Below are 21,300 nucleotides of genomic sequence, written 5' to 3'. Positions count from 1 at the left end.
CTATCTATTCTCAGCATACTGTTTTCAAAGGCCCCTGCATTTCCCCCCTTTTAATTTTGTTTTGCCTCAATCCTAAAAAGGTAGCCCATATTTGTTCCTGTGTTTTCTTTTGTTTTTGGTGGCGATGGAGGGAGCATCGAATCACCAAAAGAAGTAGACCCAAACCAAGTGCCCAAAGCAATATACTTCCAGAGATTGTAGAAATCCATGTTTTTATCTGAGTCCATGGGTTAAAGCAGCAAGGCGCTGACCCAGCTCCTGCAAGGTTACAGTTCCAGACAGCACATGTAATTGTTGTCGAAATGCTTCGGAAATGTTCTGAGTGAGCTCTTGAATGTCCAACCTAATATTTTTATGGCCAATTAATAATTTTTGGATTACAGTCCAATTTTGAGAGATGTTAAAAGGCACAGGCGTTACACAAAATTGAGTGGAATTCCAATCACATTGTAATGTTACCCGAGTACTGAGTACAGTGAGCTGATCTCCAAACCATGTCAATGCTTGCTCCATGTTGTCCAATCTTTCAGCAAGTTGAGAATCAATGTTTCGTTGTTGAAGCCATAACCGGTGAGATTGTTCACGCCATTGCTGCACAAATTCAGCATTTTGTATGCTTTGATGAAGAGCGAGCCCTGCTACAGCCGCAGTGGAGGCAATGGCAACAAGACTCATCACCGAGGCAATTATAAGTCCAAGGGCACGGCGGGTTCGCTGAAGAGAAGTCCAAATATAAGTTTCAAGAGGTGATGCCCCCCACGGTCGCGTAAGGTTAACAGGTAGCCAAATTTCCTTACGAGCCCTGAGGATATAAATATCCCCAGCAAAGTTGTGCCACAAAGAATGATTGAGGCAAGACAAAAATGTACACGTATTTGTAAAAATAACAATTCCCATATTATTATCCCATGTCAAATTCCCTGCTAATAATAGGTAGGGCTTACGGACACAAGCAATAATATATTGAGAGGTATTCCGATATAACTGAATATGAAAGGAATTAGTTGGGTCAGAAAGATTAAGAGACATATTCCCCACAAAAGTGTTAATGGCATCACCTGCAGCTAACAACTTCCAAAGATGACTCTGTACTTAGGCCTCCTTCACACCATACCAAGGTTTCATTATTGTTAGCAGCAATACTTTTATTTACCCGGTGCCATTTCAAGGGTATGTGACTAAATTTTGTTTGAAAATCACCGTGCACACTTCAATCAGTTATTTGCATCCCATTGTATTCTAATAAAATCCGGGTTTTATTTCCCCGACATAGCTGCCACTCCAGCACCTCAATATTAGGAGAAACCTCTGGAATAGGACAAAAAGGTAAAGAACTAGGAATAGTTTCATTACTATATACAGTATGATTATAATAACAGTATTAGCAGCCACATAACTATGATTATAGCGAACAACCCAGGCTTCATACGATTTTCGGAGACAATGAGAACTATTTCCCATGCATATTGGAAGTTCTTCCATTCCAAATTGGTATGTGTTGTTTATAATTTCCGTTTCCCGTTCTATATTGTCCTTGTCTATATAGGGGGACGGCATTCAAGTAGTGTCATTGGTGAAAACCTTAATTTCCGCCTCTCCCCAGGCGACTCCCTGATACAAGGGTGGAAAGGGAATATAAGTGCAATATTCATACAAAGCCTCACTAAGGGAAATAAGTCCCCCGCCGAGGCACATCCAACAAAGGAAGAAATGCATGCTGAATCCCGTTTTCTTTTCAACAGGGTTTCAATCATCTTGTAGGAAACCACTCAGGTCCGCTCCCTGTAAGGACAAGAGCATAGCCCCATCCCTGTTTTAGAACTTGCCCTAGAACATACTTACCTTCTTCATTAGGATACCAAATCTTTAAATTGTCAGCGGGGACTATCACCGAGGGAGGTGAGGAAAGATGGGTTACGACAGCGGAGTCTTGCAATTGTCTCCATTGATTCAAAAAATAATTAAGGTAAAAAGAACCTTCAAAATCAAAAAAATTAAGGTAGAAAGGTTAACCTTCAAAAAAATCTGGTTTTTTTTGGGGGGGGGGCTCATTTCCCCCTTTTTGTTTTAATAGTTGAGTTTTTAAAGTTAAATTTGCGTGCTCAATGATGGCTTGACCTTGACTGTTGCCCGGGATCCCGGTGATATGTTGAATATTGTATTGCTGTAAGAAAACTTGTAATTTATGAGAGACATAGGCAGGGGTATTATCAGTTTTAAGTATAAAAGGAATGCCCATAATGGCAAAACAAGCTAAGAGATGTGTAATAACAGAATCAGCTTTCTCAGATGGCAACGGAGTGGCCCATTGAAAATGAGAAAAAGTATCAATGGTATGATGAACATACTTTAATCGTCCAAAAGAAGGAATATGTATAACATCCATTTGCCAAATTTGATTAACTTGAGTACCTCTCGGGTTAACTCCAGGATGGAAGGATGGGATGCTCAAAGGAGCACAGAAAGGACAAGCTCGAATAAGAGAACGAGCTTATTTACGAGTTAAATGAAACCGTCGTTGAAGGTCAGAACTATTAGTGTGATGTAGAGCATGTTCTTGTTCTGCAGCCTGCAAGTGGCCAATTAGAAGTGAATCAATCTGAGTATTTCCATGAACTAATGGTCCAGGCAGTTGAGAATGAGAACGAAGATGAGTGATGAATAAAGGAGCTCGACGTTGGCTCAAAGTAGAAAATAACAAGGAAAAGAGTTTTTGAAGAGAAGAAGTAGCACAAAGAGGTAAAGTGGCCTGAGAAATATAAGAAGTAACATAAACGGCATATTGAGAATCACTAACAATATTACAACCAGTAGTAGGGAAATCAAGTAAGACCATGAGAATAGCAAACAATTCTCCCTGTTGCACCGAGGGATAAGGATAAACTGTAATTCAAGATTGATGAAGCTTCTTGCCAAGAATCAGAAGTCGCAAGAAGATAAATGATCTGACTATGAGTGAATTGAGAGATAATTAAGGAAGGATCTCCTCCCCAAAATTGTCGACAGTGATGCCGTCCTTTGATGATCAGTTCAGCTAAACGATCGATATAAGTAGCCAAGCGTTTAGATGTTTTATTGGACAAAAAGATCCATTCTAGCGGCTGATTGGTCTGATGAATCATTCCTGTAGGAGAATGTAAAGTATGAAATAAACAAAGGGAAAGGGGAACATCGGGAAGGATATAGTGTAAATGAGCCTTTTGAAGTTGCTCTTCCACAAGCTGGAGTTCCTGTAAAGCCAAAGGAGTTAAATGACGTGAGCTGTCCAAGTGACTGTCTCCTTCTAGAATAGAAAAAAGATGTTGTAACTGAATAGAGAAAAAACAATTTTTGAGATCTATGACCATTAATTTTTAACTTTGTGGGATAAGGGCAGGATTAGGAAGACCAGGCTGTAAACTTTCCCTAGGTTTAATGTAAACATTTAGAGTTTTAAGACAAGACAAAGACGGGAATTCCATGCAGAAATATGTGGCTTTATATTCCTCTCGGCCATTTGTTTTTTGACTTACTCTTTTAGAGTCCTAAATATTTCTTTAAATAATGGTCACTGTTTCACCTAAATAGGAGTGGTGGCTATGAGTTTAAAGGATTGTAGCCCATTTTGAACATCATATTTTTGGCAGCTGAGGAAATATGAGGAATGTTTAAAAAAGCAGCAAATTGTTGTGAAAGATCTTGTTCCCAAAAATTAATATTGATAGGAACAATATAAAAATAAAAAAAAACACTTGACCTTGTTGACCTTTAGGACCGACACAGGTTAAAGGTTCTACGTCTTGATAAACCACAGAAGCAGCACCCAAGCCAGTGAGTATAACTGAAACTTGTCTTTTTTCCTATTGTATAGGCCTCTAATTTAAACAAATAATAGACATATTCACCACCGTATCAATTAACCCTTTAAAAACTATTTCATTAATGTGCAATGAACATAAGGGCTTTTGATTAGAAACTAAAGTTTCCCAAAAAACAGTTTTTTCTGTGCTACCAAACCCTCCCTATTGAGAATACGTTCCCCTGCCTCTAGGCATATAAATGTTGAGACTTGAACCATAATAAGAATTTTATTAGTAACATCATGTCCTTTTGGCAAAGGGCGACACACTCTAATAGCTGATTTATATACTCCTCTATTAGGAGACAAAGTATAAGGCTGAGTAATAACTAAGTCAGCAGCGGTGCTCTGCTTAGTTGCCACATAAAGCTGAGAAACTGGGGTAAGGTGTGGGATCCTTAAGGAGGACTTGAATTTATTCCTTGATGTTGTAGGCCATTGCTCACTGGGTATTGTATGCAGATTTAGTCAATAACAAATATTTGTAAACAAATAAGGTGATTACAGGTACAGAAATTCAGTTCTAGCTTACTATTCAATAGAGTATCTGCTTTGTAAAAGATGGTGGACCACAAAATACTCAACGGATTTTGGTTTTCAGAACACAGTGATGTTATCCAAGGCTAAATGGATACTTGAAATTGGGATTGGATCTGGTGCTGAGATACAACTTTTACTTAGTTATTGGTTTTTCTTTCCTCCGATTATTCCAAGGAGGGTGACTACCATTTTTGTACTTTATAGAGCAGTCTAGAGGAAAGGGTTAAGCATGCAAGCTCTGGGGACAGAAAGTCATATTTTCAAAATATAATAGCTATATGACCTTGGATATATTTATAAAACTGTCTTAACTCTGTTTTCCTGTCTACAAAATGGTAATAATTATAAAATTTGTCAGTCTTAAAGGGATGTTGGAAGAACTAAATGCAAGTGAAGATTTTTTCACAGTAGTAGACACACAGTAAGTACTCAGTATGCTATGGCTATTATTACTGTTATTATTGTTAATATTACGTCTATTTATTTTAGCTCTTTAATGTAACAAGTGCAGAACCATAATCTCACATCCTTCAGAGTCACGCTGATCTTGTATTTTTTGGTCCTTTGACTAGTTTAGTGATTTATTACAAGAAACCTAGTTAGTTTGTGCATTCTTTTCCTTTCTTATATTTCTCATTTGTAAAGACTGATAAACCAACTACACTTTCAGACCTGGTGACATAAATTGTTGGGGCCCCAAGCCTGTGGGCCCCAGCTCCCATTTCCCAGGAGAGGAGACAGTAAATTTCCACTTTTATCAGTTTTGAAACGACATTTATTTGTCCAATGCTGATCTTTACCACAACATTTGTACACCTCTGAAGGCAGCTTTCTGCCTTGAGGGATAAAAGTGTTCAATTTTTATGACATTCTTTTTTGAAATGTCTAGGTTTACCACACTGAAAGCAAACACCTTGTTTGTTATTTCCTTTTAAGGCTTTAGACAAAGCTCCAGCAAATAATTGAGCATTATAAATAGCCCCTCCAACACTAACACAAGTTTTAATATATTTATCTAAGTTGGCCCCATTGGCCTTTAATAATTTTAACAATTTTTGACAGTCAGCATAAGCATTTTTAAAAGACAACGTTCGTAACAAAATTTTTGAAGCAAGGTCAGCACCCACAATTTTCAAGACAGCATCCTGAAGACGGGCTACTAAATCTAAATATTTTTCATTTGTGCCCTGTAAAATCTTCACAGAGGAAAGGGAAGATTTTCCTGTTATCTCTACCTTATTTTAGGCCCTTAAAAACAAAGTCTTGATTTGAGTAAGGGCAACATCTTCTAGACCAGCCTGAGCACTAAGAGTAGCATATTGGCCCGTGCCTGTGAGTTGTTCCTCAGTGGCTCCTGGGGGATCACACATAACATTTTTTCTAGCCTGTACATGCGCCTTGTTCATTTACCAGCTGTGCAATTGTAACCACTGAGAACGATCAAGAAAAGCCTTCCCCAAAGTCTCCCAGTCTATAGAAATTATCAAATTTTCTGATAAAAAAATATCAAGAAGACCAAGGATAGGGGTTCATAGTTAGAAATGGCAGCTTTCATTTCTTTTAAAAATTTAATTTGTAAGGCATTAAATTGGACATTATTGCCACCATTTGAAAACTGAGCATTAGGAGCAAAAGAAGCACAAATAATTGGAAACAGATCCAGCTCCTTAAATTTTTTTTTTTTTTTTTTAATCTTTTCCTTTTCTCCCTCCCCCAATGGCGGGCAAGGCACTGAGAAAACTTTGCCAAACAAAGGTAAAGATAAGGAAGCCCGGGGGTTGGAGGCACTGGAAAATTCTCTTTTAACAGGGCAGAAGGAAAAGAAACAGGGAAAGCTCACAAAGGTGAATTAGAAGAATGTATCTGTAATATTTGTTGAAGCATTTCCATAATACACTGCATGTCAGAATTTCCCTTAGAAGAAGGAAGAGCTGGCTTTTTCTCTTCTCCCCCTTTTGCTACCCTGGCACAAATGGGCTCCATTTCAGATTTATTTTATTTTATTTTATTTTTCCAAATCCTCAGATACCTTTCCTCCTGTGGCTACATTACCACACTCCGAATCAGTCTCAAGTAACTCTAATGTCTGAGTGATAGAGTTACACAAGGTCCACAATTTTAGAGGCATAATATCCCCTAACTGGAGAGCTCTAAGCAAAGCTTTTACTACCTGTAACCATTTTTTCCGATTCAGCTGCACTTTAGTCTGATACTGAAACCAGTAACAATGTTATTCAACATGGGCAAACAATCTCTTCAAAGTCTTTTTCTTTCACTTCTACTCCCATAGACAGCAACAGTCCTTGAAACAGCCATAAATATTCTGAGGCCAGAGAGATGGAATTCCCATAATGAAAGCTTAAGAAGGTTCCCCTTAACAATATCTGAGCCTTACCCGCTCCTAGGGTGTTCCCCTTCTTGTTCTCCCCTACTCACCCGTGCTGACCCTGCTCGCTGCGCCACTTGTTGGGGGCTGCACCGGGGGTGGTGGAGAATGAAAGAACACACACAAAGACAAAGACACACAGAGAACATGGCGGCCGCACTCAGAGCCTCCGCCTCATTTTATTTATACTCCATAAACCTCACGTCAGCAGAAAGAATGCAATGCAAAACAAACTTTCTTTTCCCACATATAACCTTCTACTCAGTACCTTGTTTCTATATTCTTACTTATCTACTCGCCTTCTTGGCGCCTACGGGAGTTCATTAAAAGTTCAGTTGGAGATACTGTCCTTGAGCCCTATGTATTCTCAACATACTGTTTTCAAAGGCCCCTGCAGAACTCATCAATTAACATGCCATGGTGATTTATGGCTTGACACCGGTCACAACATTTAAAAGTAAAAAGAATGACCCAGCACATTCACTAATTAGGTTTGCACAGAATTTAAGGTCAGGACATTCAAGCAATCACAACCAGTGATATTACATTGAGAGGTGAAGCCAGCTGGACTTCTTGGGTTGAGTGGGGGAATTGGACAACTTTTCTCTAGCTTGCAAGAGGATTGTGAAATGCACCAATCAGCACTATTTAAAAACCCACCAATCAGCACTCTGCAGCTAGCCAGAGGCTTGTAATGCAACAATCAGTGCTCTGTAAAAAGCACCAAACATTGCTCTGTAAAATGCACCAATCAGTGCTCTGTAAAACACACCAATCAGCAGGATCCTAAAAGTAGCCAATCGCAGGAAGGATTGTAAAAAGGACACTCTGATAGGACAACAATGGAACCTGGGAGGGGACAAATAAGGGAATAAACCTAGTCAACCCAGCCCACAGCAACAACCTCCTCAGGTCCCCTCCCATGTTGTGGAAGCTTTGCTCTTTGGCTTCTCACGATAAACCTTCCTACTGCTCGCTCTTTGGGTCCATGCCATCTTGAAGGGCTGTAACACTCACTGTGAAGCTCCGAGGCTCCATTCTTGAAGTCAGCCGGACCATGAACCCACATGCAGGAACCAACTCCGGACACAATACCAGCATTTAAAAAATTTGTTTTTGTCTGTTCAGACATGATAACTTTTCTACCCATCATTTTTTTCATTCTGGTAGTGGTTACATTTGTTATTGGAAATTTTGCTAATGGCTTCATAGCGTTGGTAAATTCCACTGAGTGGGTCAAGAGACAAAAGATCTCCTTTGCTGACCAAATTCTCACTGCTCTGGCGATCTCCAGAATTGGTTTGCTCTGGGTGTTATTACTACATTGGTATTCAGTTGTGTTGAATCCAGCTTTTTATAGTGTAGAGGTAAGAACTACCACTTACAATGTCTGGGCAGTAACCAGCCATTTCAGCAACTGGTTTGCTACTAGCCTCAGCATATTTTATTTGCTCAAGATTGCCAATTTCTCCAACCCTATGTTTCTTCACTTAAAGAGGAGAGTTAAGAGTGTCATTCTGGTGATACTGTTGGGGCCTTTGCTATTTTTGGTTTGTCATCTTTTTGTCATAAACATAAATCATATTGTACAGACAAAAGAATATGAAGGAAACATGACTGGGAAGATCAAATTGAGGAGTACAATGTACCTTTCAGATGCGACTGTAACCACGCTAGTAAACTTAGTACCCTTCACTCTGACCCTAATATCTTTTCTGCTGTTAGTCTGTTCTCTGTTTAAACATCTGAAGAAGATGCAGCTTCATGGCAAAGGATCTCAGGATCCCAGCACCAAGGTCCACATAAAAGCTTTGCAAACTGTGATCTCTTTCCTCTTGCTATGTGCCATTTACTTTGTGTTCCTAATCATATCAACTTTGAGTTTTGAGAGTCGGGATAACAAACCTGTCTTCATGATCTGTGAAGCTGTTACATTCAGCTATCCTTCAACCCACCCATTCATACTGATTTGGGGAAACAAGAAGCTAAAGCAGACTTTTCTTTCAGTTTTGCGGCAAGTGAGGTACTGGGTGAAAGGACAGAAGCCTTCATCTCCATAGATTCACAAGAGGGGCATTGTGTGTCTTCTAGCAGAAAACAAACTGGTGGTGTATGAAACATTTTCTATTTCTTACTGTGTTTTCTGTAATGTATGTGTATGAGTAATTTCCAGACATATACCTAGAAAAGTGTTTTACCTAAAGTTATTCTAAAAATGTGTGTGTATGTATATATATATGTGTGTGTGTATATATATATATGTGTGTGTGTGTTTATGTGGATATGATAACCTTAAGAACATTGACAATAACATACTCTTTTTTGTTTTTTCACAGAAACTGCCAAATTATATAAAAAATGACAAAAATTTCTCAGAATTAGGAAGAGATTTATTTCATACATGTATTTTATGTTTCACTTTTAGAATTTATGATGGCTGCTTATAATTATTAAGAACTAACAGCTTATCTCAGGAAAAATACTGCTGTTTTCTATTGTCATTTGAACCACACAAATACACCACAGAGCGCTTAGAATTCATTGTTTGAACCTCTAACTTTTTGGATGGTAAAGTCATTCAATTCTAAATCAATAATGAAGATCTATCAGCGCGGTTTTATTTCATTATGAATTCCTATTTTATGTTTAGTAAAAAGCAAACAGAATTGTTAGAAAACAATGCACACAATAAAATTTAAGTTACAAGCATATGCATAGTAAATTTCTTCCATATCTACCGTAAACTGTACTGAGGAATATTAGATTTCATACAAGTATGTGAATAGCTTAGAAAAAAATATATTCTATAAGAGGGATGAAAACTCATGATCATGATCTTGATTGCTATTATCAGCTTACATGTGCTATTACAAAAGTCATTTCTTCCAGGGTTTGAATTAAAGAATATCTTGTTTTGAAATTGAGCTCTGATGTAAATTATTTTTCGTATTTTTTCTAAAGCACTTTTAAGCCCCTGAATTGCTAATTATATCCTTACCTTCTATTTATAAAATTCCTTCTAAACTTTAGAGAAGAGAACTCAAATCTTCTCTTTCCTAATAAAAAAAAAACTATCAATGTAAAAATACTATAGAAATTATGGAAAATAATTCAGTGAAAGTTTTTGTAAATGTTAAAATAGTATCTATAAAATCTATGTATTAATTATGGGATGTGCCTTAACATTGTAATTTTGTTGTCAGTGATGAAAGTGTGTTGACATATTCATTACTAGGAAGTTCTATTATAAGAAAGAAATGTACAATCTTGGTCACAGCTAAATTCTACATGACTGTATTAATTCTTGGTGTTATAAAATTTTAACGATCTTATTTAAACCTTAAGATAAATCATCCCCACACCTGATTTATGTATTTTTTAATCATATATCTCCCTCAGTACAATGTCAGAACTGTAAAAAATGAGATCATATCTCTCTTGCTTTCTGTTGACTCCCATGAACTAGAACCCAGCAACAAGAATAGATGGTCAAAAATGATATTTTAATGAACAAATAAATGAGTGGATAAAATGGATAAGATGATGTTGTAAACCAATGAATAGGAAACTCATCACAAAATCTGCAGTTGCATGAATTCCCCTGTTCTGGTCTCAGTTTAAGTTTACCGGCTTATCCAAGAAGAATCCTTCCTCAGAGGAAAAGTTTGGCTATTCCACAATTTTAGGGGAAATATCACAATAATATAGTCTTGATGCAGCTGTATCAGGTGTCTGAATTGGAGACAAGGTAGAACATCAAAATTAGGTGACACCTATTACAATACTTTTAAAAAGCATATAGAAGACTTTGGTGTATTTGCATATGTATTTTTTTCTATTGTGAATTATATATTTGTAATATGATATATTCTAGTTGATTATTATATAAACAAAGATGGAACTTCGTTTCAAAAAATTGAGTTAGTAACCAGCTACTTCACAGTGAGGTGCTCTGCTGTTCTGTCTTACATCACTTGTCCCTTCGTGGAGGTTGTGAAAGTCAGACCTCATGCCCACAGTGTGGTGATACATTCCAGTCCCAAATGGAAGGATGATCTGGATCAGGCCAGGTACTGGCCAGGGGAATAGGAGACAGTGAATGAAATCTGAGAAATCACATGTTTGTGTCCAATACCGCCCCTCCTTGTGCCACTAAGATGTGCTCATACCCTCCAGTCACAGCTGAGTCTATGAACGTATGACTTGCATAGTTGTACAGGGTTTTGTGCTTATAGGGGCTTGTGCTTAGAGGGATTCTATGCTTGGATTAATTTTCTGCACTTGCTGTTTAGTTTGTCAGACAGAGGTTACTCCTCTGCTGAAGAGGGAATGGTCTTGCAATAATTCGCCAGGGATTTATTCCCCCCTCCCCTACAGGCTTGTCAGTGACATGCACAGAGTCCTATAATGCCCACTGTGCATGCCTCTAGCAACTTTGACTTGTGTTGGATCACCTGGCACAGTGGCCAGAGCAGCTTGGACCACAGCCCATATCTGCTGTAGAGCCCTCTTTTGTTCTGGGTTTCACTTGAGACCAGTAGTCTTTGGAAACGTCATTAATGAATCAGAGCAATATTTTCAAATGTGGAATATGTTGGCTCCAAAATCCCAATAGGTCCCCAAAACATTGTGTCTCTTTTGTAGTGATAGGAAATATATAGGGAGAGCAAAATGCCGTTACTTTAACAAAGGTTGTTTTGACATGTGGACTAGGGCCACTGAAGGCTTTAAAACATTTCCTATATTGTAAGTTCCTGAATTTTCTCAGGTTTATTTCTTTTCTTTTGGTATTTTACTTCCATTCAACTTTAGGGTATTTTGCTATATTTAAGAAAATGTCCATTTCCTGATTATTGTACCAAGTAATATATTATTATTATTGTTATTATTTTGAACATGTTCTCATTCCATCCCTGAGGCTGGAGTGCAGTGGCAGGATCACAGCTCATTGGAGCCTCAACCTTCTGGGCTCAAGTGATTCTCCTGCCTCTGCATTGCTAGCAGCTGGGACTGCAGGGGCACAACACCACGCCTGACTGATTTTTGTGTTTCCTGGAGGGATATGATTTCACCATGTTTGCCAGGCTAGTCTCAGACTCCTGGGCTTGAGTGATCTGCCCATGTCAGTCTCCTAAAGTGCTGGGAGTACAGTCATGTGCCATAGGACCCTGTCTGTAATATTACTGATATATTTAATTAGCACAATGTTTTAAAAAATGCAAATTACACTGAGAACAGAAGTGACATAGCTATGACATAAAACAGTGAAGCAGTGCTGTTATTCTTAATACGAGGCAAATTGTTTTGATTTTCCCTCTTAATGGGTATAGATTAAGAAACATTCACCAAATCACGAGCCCTGTATAAAGTACCAGAGGCTCTGCTGTATGAATGTCTTCTTTTGAGAAATGTCTGTTCATATCCTTTCCCCACTTTTTGATGGGGTTGTTTGTTTTTTTCTTGTAAATTTGTTTGAGTTCTTTGTAGGTTCTGGATATTAGCCCTTTGTCAGATGAGTAGATTCCAAAAATTTTCTCCCATTCTGTAGGCTGCCTGTTCACTCTGATAGTAGTTTCTTTTGCTGTGCAGAAGCTCTTTAGTTTAATTAGATCCCATTTGGCAATTTTGGTTTTTGTTGCCATTGCTTTTGGTGTTTTAGACATGAAGTCCTTGTCCATGCCTATGTCCTGAACGGTATTACTGAGGTTTTCTTCTAGGGTTTTTATGGTATTAGGTCTAACATTTAAGTCTCTAATCCATCTTGAATTAATTTTCGTATAAGGAGTAAGGAAAGGATCCAGTTTCAGTTTTCTACTTATGGCTAGCCAATTTTCCCAGCACCATTTATTAAATTGGGAATCCTTTCCCCATTTCTTGTTTTTCTCAGGTTTGTCAAAAATCAGATGGCTGTAAATGTGTGGTATTATTTCTGAGGACTGTGTTCTGTTCCATTGGTCTAGATCTCTGTTTTGGTACCAGTACCATGCTGTTTTGGTTACTATAGCCTTGTGGTATAGTTTGAAGTCAGGTAGCGTGATGCCTCTAGCTTTGTTCTTTTGACTTAGGATTGTCTTGCCAATGCGGGCTCTTTTTTTGGTTCCATTTGAACTTTAAAGCAGTTTTTCCCAATTCTGTGAAGAAACTCATTGGTAGCTTGATGGGGATGACATTGAATCTATAAATTACCTTGGGCAGTATGGCCGTTTTCACAATATTGATTCTTCCTATCCATGAGCATGGTATGTTTTTCCATTTGTTTGTGTCCTGGCCATCAGAGAAATGCAAATCAAAACCACAATGAGTTTTCATCTCACACCAGTTAGAATGGCAATCATTAAAAAGTTAGGAAACAACAGGTGCTGGAGAGGTTGTGGAGAAATAGGAACACTTTTACACTGTTGGTTCAACCATTATGGAAAAAAGTATGGCGATTCCTCAAGGATCTAGAACTAGAAGTACCATATGACCCAGCCATCCCATTACTGGGTATATACCCAAAGGATTATAAATCATGCTGCTATAAAGACACATGCACACGTATGTTCATTGCGGCACTATTCACAATAGCAAAGACTTGGAATCAACCCAAATGTCCATCAGTGACAGACTGGATTAAGAAAATGTGGCACATATACACCATGGAATACTATGCAGCCATAAAAAAAGGATGAGTTTGTGTCCTTTGTAGGGACATGGATGCAGCTGGAAACCATCATTCTCAGCAAACTATCACAAGAACAGAAAACCAAACACTGCACATTCTCACTCATAGGTGGGAACTGAACAATGAGATCACTTGGACACAGGAAGGGGAACATCACACACGGGACCTATTATGGGGAGGGGGGAGGGGGGAGGGATTGCATTGGGAGTTATACCTGATGTAAATGACAAGTTGATGGGTGCTGACGAGTTGATGGGGGCAGCACACCAATATGGCACAAGTATACGTATGTAACAAACCTGCACGTTGTGCACATGTGCCCCAGAACTTAAAGTATAATAATAATAAAACAAAGAAACAAACAAACAAACAAAAAAACGCTATCAGGATAGGAAAAAAAAAAAAAAGAGAGAAAGAAGTAATAGTACCAAAAATCTAAGGAGAAAGATGGAGCATCAATAATATTTTTGCTTGAATTTCCACTAAATCAGAGTGAGGGTGACCCAGCATCTAATTTAGTTTTATTTAAAATAGCAATATAGATATTGATAGATTACTCTGCAGGGGATATTATTACTATAGACATAATATGACTTGCAGTTGTACAGTTAGTATGTTTTAGTATCTTAGTTACTAATCTCACTTTTTACACATAGCTGCATAATCAATTAAATATGAGTTTTTTGTGTATGGTATGAAATAAAAATTTAAATTTATCCTTATGTATGTCCTCCAAATGTCTTTCAGTCCTCCAAGTGGATAATCAAATTGTGGCATACTTATACAATAGAATACTATACAGTGATCAAAATTAACAAACTAGACAGACATGTTTTCAACAGAATAATACGACAAAGAAAATGAACAAATTTGAGCTACATAGATAATAATACTCACAGATATGAGAGGAATTATCAAGATGGAAAAATACATTCAGTATATTGTCATTTACATAAAGTTCAAGAAAACATATTTTTAATGCATTGTAATTTGTTACATTGGGGATAAAACTCTACGGTGAAACATATGAGTGATCATCAAAACAATTGGGATAGTCAGGAGGGAGGAGATAAACGGGAAATATCAACAAGGAGACATGTATTGGGAGTATCTGGATTGCTGGCAAATTCTATTTTCTGACCAAGTCGTGGTAACACTGATGTTAACGTTATTTTTTTTTTATCTTACTGTTTATTAGGTTTTATTATGCTCCATATGTAGGCTATGCTCCCCCCCCAAAAAATGTTAAAAAAGCAGAAATATAAAGTATATTTCTACATATAAAATTAGGGTGATACAGCATATTCTTATAGATACCATTGTAATTAGTGTTTTTGCTGAATAAAGGAGAATAGAGCATTATGGTACTAAGAAATTCAAGTTAAAATTTAACATTTTTCTTATTTTTTTGAGACAGGGTCTCACTCTACTGCCCAGGCTGGAGTGCACAAGCAGAATCTTGGCTCAGTGTAACCTCTGCTATCCATACTCAAGTGAGTCTCCCATCTCAGCCTCCAGAGTAGCTAGAACAACAGGCGTGCACCACCACCACACCCTGATAATTTTTTCTATTTTTGGTAGAGATGGGGTTTTGCCATGTTTCCCAGGCTGGTCTTGAACTCCTGTGCTCAGGCAATCCACCTGCCTCAGCCTCCCAAAATGCTGGGATTACAGATGCAAGCCACTAGACCTGCCCTGAAACTTTTCTTAAATTATTTTTTTAAAAAAAGAAGACATAAGCAAGAACTGTAAATCCACCTTCTTAATGCTAATATGAATTTGAAATATCCAAATTTGAATACTTATGATTACTAGACACATTTTTTCTTATTTCCAATTTAATTCTTTATAACACACATTTCAAAGTGTCACAAACTCATGAATTTCCAATAAATTATACTATGATGGATATTAAGTATATAGACCTATTATCCCAAAATGTGTCTCTAAATGAAATATTTGTATTCATATTGTTAGCATTCTAATTTCACAATACTATTCATTTGTACACCTACATGTTGGGTAAAATATTTTGTTACTGTAAATTTTTTGGTTATGCATTAGAGAAAAAAATCATAGCAAGGCAAATTTGTTAATGTATAAAACATATTTAGCATGATCTTTGACTATGTTTGTGCATATACAATGCTACTTTGACTGCTATAGTAAAATAATCCAGAGTTAGTCACCATAGCTAAGAATGTGAAAAAGCATTGTAAGAATTTGTCTTGCCATAATGATGCTATTAAAAATGAAACAAAGTTAATATACTGTATTATTGCATAGAGTATTTGTCTATATTCATATTGAAAAATGCCCAAAAACCCCAAAATTGAATCCTAATTGTTGGATGTCACTTTGCTATGAATTTTTAAAACGTAATAAAAGAAAGAAAAGGAAAGAAATTATGGAAAATACGTTGGGTTTTCATTATTCTTGATGAAATACCACATGAGGATACTGGTCTAGGCATGATGCTGAGAATAATATAAAAATCGTGAGGCTATAAGACCTAAGTATTGCCAAAAAAAGAAAATCATTACCATTTTCATGTCAGGTGTACTAAAAATTTATAAAAACTATTTTTTAAGAACTCGGTGTTATAAATACTTTGTTTAGTTTCTCCATTAAAAAATGATTTATAGAAGGAGAATAAAAGTTCATTTCTACCCCTAAAACAGTAAGATAAAAAGAGTAATCAATATTCAGAATCCAATAGACAGAGTTAACAACTAGTTAAACATAAGAAAGTATTAGTGAACTGGAAGATAACTACCCAGAATGAAGCATAAAGATACTAAGAGATAGAAAATATAAGGCTAGAGGGCCAGAGACATTGAAGCTACAGCTAGAACAGCTAACATGCTTCTGCAGTTCTGGAAGAAAGTTGGGCAGAAGCAATGTGGAGATTTTTCCAAAAGTGATAAAATGTATCAGTTCATATATTTTTAGAAACCATCAAACTTCAGACAAGATAACTAGAATCAAATTAACATAAAATGACAGGACATCAAAGACCAATAGAAAATCTGAAAAGTAACTAGAGGAAAAGATAGGTTATGTTAAAGAGAATAACTGTCTAAATGACAACCTAATTCTTAACGGACAAAAATAAAGATAGAGTTCAAAGGAATCATGTCTTCAGTGTATTTCAAAAGTAGGATAGATCTTGATAAACAGAAACTTAAAATATATGTTTTCAGATAAAAGAAAAATTGTTATTGTTATTATTTTTGTTTATAGAGTTGGAGTCTCACTCTGTTGTCCAGGCTGGAGTTCAGTGGTAGGATCATGGCTTACTGCAGTCTGGAACTCCTGAGCTCAAACCATCCTCCCACCTCAGCCTTGTGAGTAGCTTCGCTATGCCTCGCTAGCTTTTTCATTTATTGTAGAGGCCGTTTTGCTGTGTTGCACAGGCTGGTCTCAAACTCTGGGGTTCTCCTACCCCAGCCTTACAAAATGTTGGGATTATGGGTGTGAGCCACCCTGCCTGGTCAATAAAGGGTCTTATTGAAAATATTAAGTTGAATATGCAAGAAGGAATACAAATTAATGAAAGTGACAAATATGTGCATAATTCTAAATGAATGTTTACTGTAAAAAATAATAATGTCTTGTTGGGGTAATTATATAATTGATAAGACATATGAAAATGGCAAAACTAGAATGGAGGTAAAGGTGACAGGAGTAAGATTAGTTAAATTATTTTTTGAACTTTCTGTGTCTATGAGGAAATTTTGAACAATGACAATATAATTCAACTCATAGGTATATATACAAAGGAATTGTATCAATGATATATGAAAGAATATTCTAGTAGAATTATTTGTAACTATTCAAAAAAGAAGCTGACCAAATATATATTAAGGTTGGATGAATCATTACAGTAAACCCATACAACGGAACAACATAGAGAAGTGAAAAAAAAATCACATGTACTTGCAACTATATGACTAAATTTCAGAAACATAATGTTGAGTTCAAGAAGCCACAAACAAGAACATGTAGGATTGCACCTTTACACAGTTCAAAGCAGGCCAGACCAAGCTATGCAGTTTAGGGTTGCATACCGAGGTGGTAAAGTATGAAGAAAATCAAGGAAACGCTCATTATAAATTATGGATATTGCTTATCTCCGGAGATACAAAGAAATGTTTAGGGACTTGGAAACCGGCATGGAGGTGGACAAACGCTGTTTTCAGTGTTCCTTGTCTTGCCCTGCATCACAGTTACTTGAGTGCTTATGATACATCGTGGTATTTCCCATTTTTGTATTGGTTCATTTCTAATTGTGCATTACAACTTTAATATACAAATTTGTAATTAGAAGAAATGTGTCATAGAAATTATTATTACTGATCTCATTACAGACTGAGGGGAAATATCAACTATTTGTATACATTCTTATACAACTCTAAGATAGTGGAAATGGGAACTTTCTCATTTGGTTGCAACAGGAGCAAATTTTAGATGTTATCCTCCAACCCCAGATCTTTCCAAAGGCTTTCTTCTAGCCTTAATTATCCACTTCACAGGAACAAATCTTTGCCTGTGAAGTGGATAATCTATTTTTTCTTTTGGCTCTAGAATTCCTGAAAAACAAACTTGTACATATTTCCCACACTTGGTTTAGCAGAGTTCTTTTATCAATTATATTTTTGTGCCAGGAGAAAATCCTCTAAAACTACATTAGATATTTATATCTCACACGTTGTTGGATTTTTTTTTTTTTTTTTTTTTTTTTTTTTTCCTGAGACAGAGTCTTGCTCTGTCGCCCAGACTGGAGTGCAGTGGCACAATCTCAGTTCACTGCAACTTCCGCCTCCCAAGTTCATGCCATTCTCCTGCCTCAGCCTCCTGAGTAGCTGGGACTACAGACACACGCCACCATTCCTGGCTAATTTTTGTATTCTTAGTAGATATAGGGTTTCACCCTGTTGGCCAGGATGGTCTCCGTCTCTTGACCTCATAATTCGTCTGCTCGGCCTCACCCACACTGGGCCTGGATTTCATTTTTCTAAGCTGGGTTTGGTTGGTGACTGTGGTGATTTCAGATGGGCCAAATTCTGCATCTTTGAGGACATTAGAGTTTTGCCTAGTTGGTCTGGATCAGGTGGCAGCAATCTGACGTCATTAATTTCTCATTCTCCTTCTGGAAACAGTGTATTAGCCAGGCGATATTCTCATGGTAAATGGAAAGAGGAAGAATCCCCAGTATGGAAGCCATCTCAAATCTCTATGCAAAGAGTATTAATTTTCTGTTCATCAAAGCAAGTTAAATGATTGAACTCCAAGTTCAGGGGAAAGGTAGTCAGTCTTCCTATGATGGGAGGATACTGCAAGATTATATATCAAATGGCCTGGTACTCAGGAATTTTTATAAAATTGCTAAATATTTAAGATAATAATAAATATTTAAACATTAGACTTGAGAGAAACTTTACCAAATCCTAAGAATTGGAGATATGTATGAAAAATAAATATTATTAATGAGCTGAAAACCCTCAGTGGGAAAATAGGACTAATTTCGTCTGGAAACCTCTTGGAAATGCATTTTTTAATTTGGAAATTACAAGAAAATAAATTGTTCCGTTCATAAGTGGTGTGCCCATGTTTGTATTTGTGTGCATATTTATGATCTTGTGAGTAACAAAGTTATACAAAAGTATTAGCAGCTAGTAGATCTTATGGATTATTGGACTGCCTGTGGTTCTCAAGAAAATCTTAGACGCTTTTGACAAAAGCAGTTTGGATTCTGTATATTTAAATATGTCATTGAAAAATGTCCGTATAGGTGATGATCTTAGATATGACCAAGCTCCCTTTAAGAATTTAGACATTTACTATATGACGTATGTATTGCGTTACAAAACTTCCCTAACAACTGAAGTCGCTAATGACAAATGATGGAGAGGTTACACAAGGAAAAATTGCAAACACTGAAAGAGAATATGTCCTTGTTTGCATACTAGCAAATGAGAATTCAGGTTTCATGTCATCTTCAGTATGAATAATTCCAGCCTAAAACAAGAACAGACAGTGAATGAATTAATTAATTTGAGTTTGAAAATAAGAATGTTTTCCATAAAGAAATCATTGAACTCATCAATTAACATGCCATGGTGATTTCTGGCTTGGAAATTGTGACACTTGTCACAACAATTAAAAGTAAAAAGGATGTCACAGCACATTAAAAAACCAGGTGCATATGGTATTTAAGGTCAGGATATTCAAGCAATCACACAGTTATATTACATTGAGAAGTGAAGCCAGCTAGACTTCCTGGATGGAGTCCGGACTTGAAGAATTTTTCCGTAGCTAGCAAGAGGATTGTAAAATGCTCCAATCAGTGCTCTGTAAAATGCACCAATCAGTGCTCTGTAAAATGCACCAATCAGAAGGATCCTAAAAGTAGCCAATTGCAGGGAGGATTGAAGAAAGAGCACTCTGATAGGACAAAAAAGGAAAATGGGAGGGGACAAATAAGGGAATAACAGCTGCCTGGGTCACCTCCTACTCTGTGGAAGCTTTGTCTTTTCACTCTTCACAATAAACCTTGCTTCTGCTCACTCTTTGGGTCCGTGCCATCTTTAAGAGCTGTAACACTCACTGTGAAGGTGTGTGTCTCCAACATTGAAGTCAGCGAGACCACGAACCCACCTGCAGGATCTAACTCTGGACACACTACCAGCATTTTAAAAATTTCTTTTTGTCTGTTCAGACATGATAACTTTTTTACCCATCATTTTTTCCATTCTAGTAGTAGTTACCTTTGTTATTGGAAATTTTGCTAATGGTTTCATAGCATTGGTAAATTCCATTGAGTGGGTCAAGAGACAAAAGATCTCCTTTGCTGACCAAATTCTCACTGCTCTGGCGGTCTCCAGAGTTGGTTTGCTCCGGATATTATTATTAAATTGGTATTCAACTGTTTTGAATCCAGCTTTTTATAGTGTAGAAGTAAGAACTATTGTTTATAATCTCTGGGCAGTAATCAACCATTTCAGCAACTGGCTTGCTACTAGCCTAAGCATATTTTACTTACTCAAGATTGCCAATTTCTCCAACCTTATTTTTCTTCTCTTAAAGAGGAGAGTTAAGAGTGTCGTTCTGGTGATACTGTTGGGGCCTTTGCTATTTTTGGTTTGTCATCTTTTTGTGGTAAACATGAATGAGATTGTACGGACAAAAGAATATGAAGGAAACATGACTTGGAAGAGCAAATTGAGGAGTGCAATGTACCTTTCAAATACGACTGTAACCATACTAGCAAACTTAGTACCCTTCATTCTGACCCTAATATTTTTTCTGCTGTTAATCTGTTCTTTGTGTAAACATCTCAAGAAGATGCAGCTCCGTGACAAAGGCTCTCAAGATCCCAGCACCAAGGTCCACATAAAAGCTTTGCAAACTGTGATCTCCTTGTCGTTATGTGCCATTTACTTTCTGTCCATAATGATATCAAGTTGGAGTTTGGGAAGGGTGGAAAACAAAGCTGTCTTCATGTTCTGCAAAGCTATTAGATTCAGCTATCCTTCAGCCCACGCATTCATACTGATTTGGGGAAACAAGAAGCTAAAGCAGACTCTTCTTTCAGTTTTGTGGAACGTGAGGTACTGCGTGAAAGGACAGAAGCTTCAATCTCCATAGATTGACAAGAGGGGCATTGTGTGTCTTCTAGCAGAAAACAAACTGGTGGTGTGTGAAACATTTTATATTTCTTATTGATTTTTCTGTAATATACGTGTATGAATAATTTCCAGATATATACCTAGAAAAGTCATTGACCTAAAATTAGTCTTAAAAAGTGTATATATATATACACACACATATAAATATATGTGTGTATGAAAGCTTAGAACATTCACAATA

The 21,300-nt window shown here is 37.0% G+C and overlaps 2 protein-coding genes across 2 annotated transcripts; both read left to right on the top strand.

The window, feature by feature from the left end:
* Positions 1-7,894: 7,894 nt before the first annotated feature.
* On the top strand, positions 7,895-8,824 carry LOC112634816 (taste receptor type 2 member 46). Its single transcript, XM_025402663.1, has one exon. The coding sequence runs from the start codon at positions 7,895-7,897 to the stop codon at positions 8,822-8,824; it is 930 nt and encodes a 309-aa protein (XP_025258448.1).
* Positions 8,825-20,151: 11,327 nt separating this feature from the next.
* On the top strand, positions 20,152-21,078 carry LOC112634728 (taste receptor type 2 member 43). The gene has a single exon (XM_025402478.1). The coding sequence runs from the start codon at positions 20,152-20,154 to the stop codon at positions 21,076-21,078; it is 927 nt and encodes a 308-aa protein (XP_025258263.1).
* Positions 21,079-21,300: the final 222 nt, after the last annotated feature.

Source organism: Theropithecus gelada, chromosome 11 (genome assembly GCF_003255815.1).
Source record: "Theropithecus gelada isolate Dixy chromosome 11, Tgel_1.0, whole genome shotgun sequence".
In the NCBI taxonomy this organism is placed as follows: domain Eukaryota; kingdom Metazoa; phylum Chordata; class Mammalia; order Primates; family Cercopithecidae; genus Theropithecus; species Theropithecus gelada.
The sequence above is the reverse complement of the archived record's forward strand: the minus strand, read 5'-3'. Positions and strand labels throughout refer to the sequence as shown.